Source organism: Pteropus medius, unplaced genomic scaffold (genome assembly GCF_902729225.1).
Source record: "Pteropus medius unplaced genomic scaffold, Ma_sr-lr_union100, whole genome shotgun sequence".
Classification (NCBI taxonomy): Eukaryota; Metazoa; Chordata; class Mammalia; order Chiroptera; family Pteropodidae; genus Pteropus; species Pteropus medius.
Window position 1 is genome coordinate 6853916 of NW_024349799.1, and position 13120 is coordinate 6867035.

The window sequence follows — 13120 nt, forward strand, 5'->3', positions numbered from 1 at the left end:
AAGATATTAAGAACATGGATGTAAGGACAGACTGCCTGGGGCCAGATTCTTACTTTGTTCGCCACTTCCTAATTGTGTGATTTTTGAGCAGGTTATTTAACTACACACCTCAGTTTTCTCATTGGTAGAAAGAATGAGTTACTTAGAAAAAGTACTTAGAACAGTGCCTGGCACATATAAGATCTCTGTAAGAATTAGATGCTATTTTTATTCTGGATCAGTATCCAAAAATTCCATTCGTAAAATGTGTAAATTTGTATTTTTGGATAAACCTGGTTATTTGAAGATGATTTCAAACTAATCATTATCTTCTCTCCAAAATTTAAATGTGAACCCATTTTTAGCAAGAAAAATTGAACAGCTGAGTAAAAAAAAATGCTTCTGTTTGTTAATAAGGTACATTTACAATATTTTTATAGTTGTACCTAGGGCAGCAACTTTCCTAAATTTTTAGTTTCAAATCCCATTTAGTAGGATATATCACTTTTTAGTCATTATGAGATACTATGAGTTGTAGAACAGATAAAGTTTAATTGTCTTTATTTGACTGGTGAGTACAGGCAAAAAAGTTAAACTAGTTTTCATTTCTTCTACTTCAAAAAGAAATCCTAAGCCTTAAGTTTGCTAATGATGAATTATTTTAATAAGAAGCTAAGATTTTTTTTTGTTTTGTATTGTTTTTGGAATATGTGTATATATTTATTTTGATAACTGCATTTGTTCTTCTGTCCCAAATCAGAAATTTACACATTTTTAAGCCTGAAATAGGAATTTGGTCATAAATTGAGCTTTATTTTCCCTAAGTTATTCTCTGTTGGTTAATAGTCAAAATAAATGTGACTGATTAATAGTAGTAAATTTTACTGTATACATTCCCAGAAGCTCTTTTTTTACAATGGTAAACATAATCATCTCTAAAAATAGCAAACCTTTCCTTATGAAGGTTTATTAATATGAATATCCAACCATTATGTCAAGATAACATTTCTGCCTTCCCTTCCTGATTTTATGGATTTTTCACAGTAGTCATTATTGATTTGCATTAATATATATACCTAATTTGCCTTGTCTCCATTGTGACTAGTGACTTATGCCCAAGAGTTCACTGAGTTTGTAGTATGTTTTCCCTGCGCAAAATTAACTGACCCATTAGGCAAGTGAACTCTAGATCTTGTCTTCTTCTGAAACCCTTGTTCTTATCAACTGAACTAAGTGTTAAGTGCCTGTAATATAAAGTGAATTAATTTAACAATTCCTGCCTTCTAAGGTACCATATGTAGCATACATAAATTCAAAAGCATTTGATGAAGCTCAGGTAGGGGAAAAAGGGGCCAGTAGTATTTGTCTCCTTTTAACTATTATGCATGTATTATTTGTGATAAACATTTTACATTTATTAAAATATTTTAAATAAAAGTTCTAAAAAGTCAAAATAAATAAGTGGTTGGCAATGATTAAAAATACTGTTATCCTGGATTCTTTATCTTAAGAGCTCTTAGTGGGGCATATTGATCAGTTCTGGCTTCTGGACATTATCTCTATCATTTTGATACCTTTACGTTAACTATCTAGTTTTGTTTAAGGAAAAAAGTTAATTTTGAAAGTTTGTTGAATATGACTTTTTTTATATTTAATAAATACATAATTAACACTTTGTAGTACTTACCACGTACCATATACTGTTACAAATATTAATTTCTATCATATACAACTATTAAAATGCTTTTACATGAATTGTAGACATTTGTTAGTGTTACGTTTCTCTTAGCACAAGTATCTTTCCTGATATTACTACGAATACTTTGAGTAGTATTCATTAAATTCATCAAATATTGTTATTCACATTATTCATAAGTATAATTAAAATAAACATGAGAATTTGTAATGATCTTTTTTTTTTTTTCTCCCCAGCTTTACCAACAGGGACGCTTATGTCAACTGGGCAGTGAATTTTGTGAATTGGAAGTTTTTGCTAAAGTGTTGAGAGCTTTGGATAAAAGGTAAATTTGTTTTTTTTTTAATTGTGGTAAACTATACATAACCTAAATTTTATCATTGTAACCATTTTTAAGTGTACAATTCAGTGGCATTAAGTACATTCACAGTGTTGTGAAGTTATCAATACCACCATTGCTTTTTGTGTTGGAGAAAACAAAACCAAATTTATCTTTCCTATTGTGGCTATTATCATGTAGTTGGACCCACATGTAGTTGTAGGCAACCTGGCCTTTGATTGTACTTCCTGGTCTCTTCAGTGTTCTTCTCTAAATTTGCTTTAAATGCCATTTCTTTTTTCTAACCCACATTTCTAGGAAAATAATATAGCTTCACAAAATACTGCCTACCCCTGATATAAGTATTGCCATGTTAATTCATTTGTTCAACAAATTAGGTAAACACTTGTTAAATGCCTAGTGTGTCAGTCTCTGTTCTAGACGCTGGGATTACAGCAGTGAAAAAGATCTGTGACATCTCTTCCTTATTGATTTTGTGTTTTAGAGAGGGATAATATACTGAACCTATAGAGAAACTTCTTGGTTAGTTGATTAATTAAAATTAATCTGTGAAAAAGTAATAGATGAGAACTTGATTTTGGTAAAAGAGGGCTTTGGAAAAACTTTAAAAAGCATTCTTTAAGAAAAGATTACTTGGATTTGAATTTCTCTCTACAGTTCTAAACATAGCCTTTTGGGTATTATGAATGATGCTGCTAAGAACATTCATAGGCAAGATTTTGTGCGGACATAGTTTTCAATTCTCTTGTATATATAAGCAGGGTATATACATATGATAATCCTGTGTTTAACTCTTAAACTGTTTTCTACAGTGTCTGTACTATTTTACAGCCCTACTACCAATGTATGAGGGTTCCAATTTTTCCATGTTTTTGTCATTACTTTTTTAAAAAAATTATAGCCATCCCTAGTGGATGTGGTATGGTATCTCAGTGTGATTTTGATGTGCATTTCCCTAGTAACTAATGATGTTGAGCATCTTTTCTTTTGCTTGTTGGCTACTTATATATTTTCTTTGGAGAAATCTCTGTTCAAATCCATTGCCCATTTTTTAATTGAGTTATTGTTGATTTATAAGGCAATTTGATTTTTAAAACTTATGTTAAAAGTTTTATCTCTGTTGCCATCAGTTTATACATACAGGATCACTCAGCGATCTAGTAAAGATACTAGGATAGATAGTGATTTTTTATGGCCTCATAATTGATAAGGCAAAAAACTTTTTATCTTATTCCATCTTGGAAAATAATGGTACCATTATTTTAAAACAACAAACTAGGCGCTTCTAAAAGGACAAAATACGTTACGCTTATAAAATAACATTTTCCTTTTCTTTCAGACATTTGCTTCATCATTGTTTCCAGGCTTTGATGGATCATGGTGTCAAAGTTGCTTCAGTCTTGGCCTACTCATTCAGTAGACGGTGCTCTTATATAGCAGAATCAGATGCTGCAGTAAAGGAAAAAGCCATTCAGGTTGGCTTTGTTTTAGGTAAGTAAGTAATGGTAAAATAGAGGAGTGTTTTATCCTGTGACATGACTCAGAATTAAACCTGCCAACAATAAAGGATTCTCCCAGGAAATTCCCAAAGTTTACATAAGAAGGCACTGAGAAAAACTAGGTATGATTTATTGACTATTAACTTTGTGCCAAACACTGTCTAGGCATCGCTGTACTAGGCATTTAAATCCTATCTTTCTGAATCTCGATCACATTTCAGTGATGTGTTGGTATTAATAGCATTTTACAAATGAGGAAACAGACTCAAAAATGTTAAGTAACTTGCTCAAGTCACATAGCTAGTAGCAGAGCTAAGTTTAGAATCCTGTATGATTTCTATATGATTTCAAGCCACACATCTTTCTGCCATGTCATGCTACCACGAAGTCCTTTTACCAGTTTACTGTTGAATGTGATGTGGAACTTAATCCTTTGGGGTCCTCATTTTTTTCATTTCTAAAATAAGGGTAATTCTGTATTTTCTCATGGGAGTATTATGAGAACACTGACAACATAAACAGAAAAGGATTCTGAGAGAGTTTTGTATGCTATATATATAAAAATATTGTTTAATGTTTCTAACATTTTATATGGTTTTCATCAAAACTATGTAGATAAATGTGTTTCAGGCAATTATTTATTAAAGTTATAGTTATCTTTCTTTTTACTTAAAAAAATATTTTTTGAAATGAGTGTAGATTCACAGACACTATCAAAACCAGGAAGTTGGCACCGTTAACTAGCTGCAGGCCTTATTTAATTTTCACCAGCTTTTACGTCTATGTGTGTGTCTGTGTTTCTGAGCAATTAATTCCATGAAAAGGTTCATGTAACTATCATTACCATGGGCTACCTTTGGTTTTTAACTTTTCACAGTGTGTACATGTACATGTTTTCTCTGTCTCACGTAAGTGCACATACACTTTCTTTGCCAAGTTTTTATGATCATTTCCTTCCGCTTTAAAATTATTCTTTGTAGTGGTCATAGACAGATTGCTGGAGAAACTTCAGAACATTCTTTTTTGAAAAAAACCCTCAGCCTTTATCCTTTGTTAGTCCTATGGAATTTAAATTGCAAGAGAATTGTGACCAAAGAATGTCTGTAACAATAGTGTGTTTGTGATCTTGATGTATATTAAGGTTGATATCCCTTTAGTCCTAAATGGTCACGTAAATCTCTGTGGGAGAAATTTAGTATCAAGTAAGGTAAAAGACAAAATGGCTAGTGTTCATTGAGATCCTCTATCTCCTTTGTCATCTCCGCAAACACTTATACCAGTCTGGCCATTGAAATGAGCCAGGTTGAAGAAATATCTTGGAGATGAAACCAAGTCCTAGCAAACTCAGTTATATTATCAATCTTAATCCTAAAATTACCAAAGCAGTGAAAATATTTCATACCAGAAAATAATGTTTTAAATAAATAGTTCACCCATATAAAGAATTCAATTCAAAGATTTTTAGTGTATTCACAGAGTTGTGAAAACATCACCACAGTAACTTTTAGAATATTGTCATCACCCCAAAAAGAAACCCATATGCATCAGTGGTCATTCTTCATTTCTTTCTTGATACCTCTAGCCCTAGGCAACCATCAGACTACTCTCTGTCTCTATATGGATAGTCTGTATAAATGGACTCCTAAAATACATGACCTTTGCGACTGGCTTCTTTTATTTAGCATAATGTTTTCAAGGTCCATCCATATTGTAGAGATAGAATTTAATGTAAATATTTTTAAAACAGGTGTTAAAGAACTGAAAAAAAGGGGGAAATACCTGAGTATTATGGACACAGCACCTGCAAGAATCAACTAGCACACCTAGGGCTTAGGGAACCAAAAGATGGGGTTGGAGTTAATAACATTCAGAAGCTCGAGGAAGTGCCTCACAGAGCTGGCTACTTCTAGGCTACAGGTACCTCAGAGCTCTGAGAAGGATCCCATGAGTTTAGAACCTAGATCTCTAGGATCAGCACCTGGCTGATTGGTGCTGGTGTCTCTGACCTGCGTTCTGTGAATCTGGTTCTGCAAGTATTGGAAAATTGCAACTGGAATTTGCTTACTGGAATGAATTTCCACTGCCAGGGTAAAGAGCATTACCCTGGGGCATTACTGTCAGCAGGGGCTTTGCTGACAGAAACTGGAAGCAAAGGGGAAGGAGTTATCTCTTCTGTCATCATCTCTTCTCTCCTTTATCTCTCATAAGCATGCATGCCTCCTTTTGGCAGCGACTACAGGGAGCCAGCTGGCAAAGGTGACATGTGGTTTGCAGAGTCCTAGCCAAAACAGAGTTTGATTTGAAGCTGAGAAACAATGGCCTAATAAACAGCACAACACATAGTAAATTGGGATGATGAGTAGAATGTTGCTTTGTATGAATATGTATAATAACCATATTATTTGGTCACTTGGTGAGGGCTCTAAAATGTTCTAAAGCATACTTTTCTCCAATTAAAATGGTATTTGGTTACATACAGCTTTGATTAAACATAAACCATGAGTCTGAGCAAAATATAATATTTTCTTGACTCAGACACTGTTGACACTATTAAGACTTGGCACTTAAAAATGTATTAAACAATTTTGAGGGTCAGGAACCTCTAAAAAGATGGATAATATCCTAAGGAAAAGATGCATTAGGACTATTAGAAGACAGCAATTTAATTTCTAGCTAAACAGAAATGAAATGAGCAAGCATCACCATCTCTTATCTGTGTATTCTCAGTGGTATACCACTTTACTAAGAAGATTAAGTTTATTCAGATTTCTTTATCTTTTTGGGGATTGGATAGGGAGAGATTATAAAGTTATATTTACCCCGCAAGATGAAAATATTAGGATTATTAGAATATAGTGGCTAATTAACTGGAAAATATTAACTCTTAGGCCATAGAGTATTCTTAGAGGATTAATATTCTTGACTCCTTATTCAAGGTTTCAGCTTTAATCTACTTCCTCTGGTTTGAAAGTTTTTGTTTGTTTTGTTTTTTTAATTTTACAATTAGTATATTTTTTGAAGGCTAAACACAGGACTTTAATATTGTGGGGTTTTTTTTTTCATTTTAGATAATATTCATTATAAGCATGTCCTTTTAGCTTTCAAGTGATTTATTAAATTATCTACAATTATTGGTTTTTCTTGTTCTTTAGGTGGCTTTCTTTCTGATGCAGGCTGGTACAGTGATGCTGAGAAAGTTTTTCTGTCCTGCCTTCAGTTGTGTACTCTACATGATGAGATGCTCCATTGGTTTCGTGCAGTAGAATGTTGTGTGAGGTAAGTTGGAACAGATCCTACAATTATATACTATAATGATACTTAGTGGCTTTTATAGTTTTAGCTCTTCTAAGTGTACTTCAACATTTGAATAAACTTCTAAGGTTATATTTATATCACAGTTTCACTAGTCTGGCCTCTACCATCTCTCACCCTCAAAATATAGTTAACTTGTTGTAGTTAGCTTAGCTTAGATTTCAGTATTATGAACTAGATCATGTATATATTTTTGTGTTTTGTCATAGAACTTGTTTGTTCATTCATTCAACAAATATTTATTGAATGCCCGGTATGTACCAGGAATTGTGCTAGGCAGGATGCTAGGAAAAGAAATACACTCTTTCCTAGGGCATTAATTTTTTTCCACCCCCGCTGTATTTACATTTCAAGAATTGTGCTTAACAAGATTAATATTTTATTTATAAATAACTATGTTTTCTTTAAAAATACTTTTTTAACAGATGTACTTAAGGCAAACAAATCTAAAATTAACTTGCTTTTACTGTCCTTATTTTTTCTGTACATGTAACATTTAGTTTTAGCTACTTTCATACAGGTTTTTTCTTTATGTCCCAATTTGATTTGACTTTTCTTAAAAAGAATTTTTTAATAAAGCTGAAGAGAAATAAAAATAAAGTTTAATAAAATAACAAATTTTTTGTCCTAAGTTAACTGAAGTCTGGTCAATTTACTGAATTTTTTAATATTGAATAAAGCATTCTATATCCTTGGTATCTTAGAGATGAGTTAATTAAATCCGAACCCCTGCAGAGCTAGAATATAGATTTTATATAAAGCCATTGTTGATTTAAGCTAAAATTGAGTAAAGTTCTCTAATTTTTCTTTAAACCAATGGAGTTCAGTCTTTTGAGGTTGTCATTACCCGTGTTTTATACTGTTAGAAAACATTAAAATCCTGAAGTTAATTTACTAATGTGCAAACTAATTATATGTAATATTTTAGAAGCCTGTAATAACTTCACATAGATATTTTAGAAGTGTACGATAAATTATAAGAATATTTGTGTGTAGAAACTATAAAGGAATTGTTATTTGGGCCTATAATTTGTAGTACTGATAAAAAAATAATCTGTTACCTTTCTTCCCCTCTTCTTCATATTTTATTTTTGTTAGGTTAGGAGAGTAGACTATCTCATATGGGGTGTGAGGGGCTAGCTAGTTAAATGTTTCTATGTATATGAACTAGTTAGTTTGGAACAGAAATGCCATTTTGTATGATTTCATTGTATATTCCTCTTTAAAGCAGTCTTTTGACCCAAAGGTAAAACATTTTCTTCTTGTATGTGCTTGTTTTTGTTTTTGTTTTTTTCATAGAATCAGAGGATTTATTTCACCCAAATAACTAACGTTTCTTCTGTCTGTCTAATTTTAAGACTATAAAAATTTTGCTTTTGTGTAACCAAAAGATTTAGTTTTCTCACAGGACCAAGGTTCCTTCTTTCCTTCCTATTTTGTCATCTTTAGCATGTAGCTCACATCATTATGTTTGCAAGTGTTATAAGCAGGGAGAAGGGCAAAAGACTCATGCAAGCCGAGCCTGCTTTTTCCATTTCTTTTTTTTCAGTCAGAAAAACTAGCTTTCCCAGAAGCCTCGCCTTATCTCTTTGTTTAACTCTATGTGAAACTGGTAAATTGGGACTCATTCAGCACATCCTCTAACCCATGTAAGATGGTCAAAGGAGCAAAACATTTTTTTTGTGTGTGCATATTGCTTGTTACCCAGAATGAACTCGTAGGTCTACATTAAGGAAAGAAGAGAGGAGAATCTTGGATAGGTAACTGTCAGTCCAGTGGCATGGCTGTCTTAAGAACAGACATATCTGAAATTAGAAAAATAACCTGGACTAAGAAACAAAACTATTTATAATATCAGCTTATTGCTGGCATACCGACACATTTTGTTCGCATGAATTTGAAATTTCTAAGTAAAGTTTGTTTCTACACAACTATACTTGCCAAATTCTTGGTAATTACAAGCGTATTTAATATAATTTATATGTAGTATATAGTTTTATCATCCCCTTAGTATTATTTAGAAAAAAGATGAACTTTTTTTTTTACTTAGCTTTTTTTTAAGGCAGAAAAATTTCGGGGATTAGTTGAACTTGTGTTTAATTGAAAAAGAAGTATTTTGCCAAACAGATAATAATGAAATCCTTTCACTAATCTCAGGGAGCTTTGAGCTTGTTGCAAGAGTTAAGAGTATGTTCTTTAACATCACAAAGCCAGTTCTTATTTGTGGCTGACATGGAAGCAGTATAAAGCAAATGTCACTGAATCTCCTTGTTAAATCCGGGATCATTTCTTAGTCCTTGTTGTATTTCTTAAAGACTCTGCTCGTTTCCCTTTACTCATTTTCTTTTTGATAGCTTTGTTTTTTCTGCTTATGTATGTGTCTATTGCTAAACAAATTTTAAAAATAAGGAAAACTATGAAGAAGAAAACTAATGTTATCTATAACTTTACTGCCCAGAACTAACCACAATTATATTCGTGTATTTTGGAATTTTAAGTGAAAAAAGTAACTCCCTGAACTGGGTGTGGGGGGTGGGGGGGATGAGAGTGGGAGGTAATTGAATCTAGATTGAAAAAGAACCCTGAGCCCTGGGCAGTTAATTTCCTGAAATACAAAAATAAATAGAAATTAGAAGCCAGAAGACAATAGCAGTATCACAGTTACTGAGAGAAAATACTATACTACTTTACCAACTTTTATGGCAAAATAAAGAATTTTCAAATATACAGAGACCAAATATACCTACATGTACTTTATTGGGGGGAAATACTCAAAGAATTTCTCTAACCAAATAAAAGTTCAATAACATTTCAAGATAAGGGAAGATGATATAGGAACAGTGGTAAACAATAAATATAATATATAGTAAATGAAATACATGTAAATGAAATAGAGAAAGAACGAAGAACAAATTGGAAATTTGTAATAGATCTTAAGGATTTTTTTCAAACTAGAAATGAAAGAGATTTTAGAAATAATATAAAACAAAAATTCTCAGTTACCACATACTATTCAGTGTAAGTAAGAGCCCCGCCCCCCAGCGTTATCCCTTAATAAAGAGCGTTGCCTTAACAGAGTCCTTCATGTTATATGATGTTTTTTTAAGTCTGTTATTTTGAACAGCAAAGTAATATTTAGTAAAGAAATTTTAGCCTGAAAACTCAGCTAGTGCCAATGTTAGGAAACTCATAGAGAACACTGGGAAGAATCTTTTTAAGGAAGTAATGGAATTTAACATTTAGAATTATTATGGAGATCATAGCCTTATGTTAGACATCTTTATTAATTGGATTTTTAAATATTACTTTGAAATGTGATACAGTAAGTGGTTTGATTGTGGAGATTATGGATGTCCAGTTGTCTTAGGAGGAATGAAACAACCCAGCAATCCTAATGTTTGCAAATGGTTGCTGGTACTTTTTAATAAAATTTCTGGTGACATCATACCAGACTCAAAAGTGCTGAATATCAAGTGAAAATGTTTTACTCTGAAAAACTGTTTGATGTCTCAAAAAGTAGTTATGGTGATGATGAAGATAAATGTTTTAAGATGCATGTGAATAGTTGGATAAAATTGTTACATAAATTAAAAGGAGGAAAAGCAATTTTTGAAAATTTAATTTACATTTTAAATATGTATGCATAATATGACAAGCCGATTTAAATATTATGTTTAAAAATGTTATATGTATTCCTAAAACTTGATATATTCAAACTGGCCAAAAAACTTTTGGATGGAAAATGGAGGCTCATATTATTATATTCAGGTTGCTTTATATTGGGCACATTTGATAGCCTGTTTTTAAAATACACATTTGGGAAAGTGTAGTAGTACAAGTGTTATAAAGATCTCATCTTAGTGAGTGGAGGAATAGCAGGAGTGGGTATCATTACTTAATGTTCAAACATTATCAGTGCTAGGGATAGATATATAATGGCTTATATAATGGAAAAAGGCAATAGACGTGCCAAATTAGAGAAATGGGAATAGGGGTAAGGATGATTGAAAACCTGACCAAGCTAGACATAAGCAAAGAGAATGAGAAAATAACTATGATAAATGAAAAATAATATGAAAAGATTAAAACCAAATATAAATAACAATACATGTAAGAGGGCTCAATTCTTCTGTCTAAAGATAGCAACTGCCAAGAGACTTAAAAAGTGAAATTCAGCTATATATTGTTAATAGAAAACAAATATTAACAATAAAGCAGAATTCAGGATAAAAACTATTAGTTGATACAATGGAATATTAATATTAAACAGTAAATTCACAAATAGGTCATAAACACATATACAGCAAATAAGATACAGCCATCTACATAAGCAGTGTGCCCTAAAAATACAAAGAATATAATAAAAAGGTAATCTACAAGGCCAAGTACCTTCAGGGTCAGTTAATTCAGAATTCATAGAGGTTATTAAGGAACTAGTTTTTTCCATCTGTCTGCTCTTGTGTCCTCTATGCTGGGTTTTGTCTTTGGCCAGCTCCCCAGTGGTTATAAGAATACTGCCACGGTTTGAAATATTCCATGCAGATTCCACTCTATCCAGCAGAAAGTAGGCTCCCTTCCCTTTAATGACAGGGAGCCTTTCTTAGAAACCATCCAACTTACCTGCCCTTGAGTTTTATTAGCCAGAGCTAGGTCCTTTGGTGACTTCTGAATCAGTCACTAGAAATGGAATGAGATCACTATACTGCGATTGGCTTAAACTAATCATAAGTTACTTCTGAGTCCTATGAGAAACGGGTCAATGCCTGAACAAAATTAGGGTTCTGCCAACAAGCATTAGGTGGGGAAGTGGCTCTTGGTTAGGGAGCCAACAGTGCCTGCTATGTCACAATGCTTTGCTTCCTCCACTTAAAATTAAATCCACATCAGACTGACAAAGAAAAAAGAGAAGATGCTAACAACTAAAATCAGAAATAGGAGTCAGGACATTACTACCACCATCCTTCCAGAAATAGAATCATAAGAAAATTGATGAATAATTGTATGCCAACAAATCAGGTAATGTAGATGCTATAGATAAATTCCTACACAAATTATCTAAACTGACCCAAGAAGAAATAGAAAATCTCAACAAACCTATAACTAGTAGAGATTGAATCAGTAATCAGAAACCTTCCAACAAAAGTCAAGAGCCATAAGACTTCACTAGTGAATTCTACCAAATATTTAAAGAAGTAACACCAATCCTTCTCAAAGTCTTTCAGAAAATTGCAGAGGAAAAAATATTGCCTAACTCATTCTATGAGGCCAGCATTAACCTTATACCCAAGCCAGAAAAAAATGTCATCACAAGAAAAGAAAATTACAGACTAATATAATAATGTCTGTGAATACAATGCAAAAATTCTCAACAAAATGCTAACAAATAAAATTGAATAAAAGTATTATATGCCGTGACTAAGTGGGATTTATCCCAGGAATGCAAAGGTGATTCAACATAATAAAATCAATGAATATACCACATAAATAGAATAAAGGGAAAAAAACCGGTCATCTCAACTTACCAAAAGACATTATTTGACAAAATTCAACACCTTTTCATGATGGAAACATTCAGAAAACTAGGACTAAAAGGGAACTTTTTCAATATGGTAAAGGGCATTTATGAAAAACCCAGCTAGCATCATATTCAGTGGTGAAAGACAGAAAGCTTTCCCCCTAAGATAAGAAGAAGACAAAGATGCCCTCTTTTGTACTACTATACAGCATTGAAAGTTCTAGGCAAGGCAGTTAGACAAGAAAAAGAAATAAAAGGCCTCCGTATTAGAAAGAAGTAAAACTATCTCCATTCACAGGTGAAATGGACTTCGTCAAAATCAAAAACTTGTACATCAAAGGACATTAACAAGAAAGTGAAAAGACAACCTATGAAAATATTTGTAAATCATATTTCTAATAAGGATCTAGTATCCAGAATATATTAAGAACTACAACTCAGCAACAACAAAACAACCCAATTAAAAATGGATAAAAGACTTGATTAGACATTTTTTTAAAGAAAATATGTAAATGCCCAATAAGTACATGGAAAGATGTTCAGCCTCATTTGTCATTAGGGAAATGCAAGTCAAACATGAAATACCACTTCATATCTACCAGGATGGCTGTAATTTAAATAAATAAGTGTTAACAAGAATGTGGGAAATTAGAATCCTTGTGCATTGCTAATGGGAATGTAAAATGGTGCAGGTGCTATGGATTATAATTTGGTATAGTTTCCATTTCAAACAGTAGTTTAATTGATCAATTAAATAGTAATTGCTTTGGACAATAACT

The 13120-nt window shown here is 32.4% G+C and overlaps 1 protein-coding gene across 1 annotated transcript in view; it reads left to right on the forward strand.

Moving 5' to 3' along the window:
- Window positions 1-13120, forward strand: part of APPBP2 (amyloid beta precursor protein binding protein 2) — a 47608-nt gene that overhangs the window by 13525 nt on the left and 20963 nt on the right. Inside the window, exons 2-4 of the mRNA XM_039885844.1 lie at window positions 1912-2000; window positions 3355-3506; window positions 6667-6790. Of these exons, the coding sequence (XP_039741778.1) occupies window positions 1912-2000; window positions 3355-3506; window positions 6667-6790 (365 nt within the window). The remainder of the gene's footprint in view (window positions 1-1911; window positions 2001-3354; window positions 3507-6666; window positions 6791-13120) is intronic.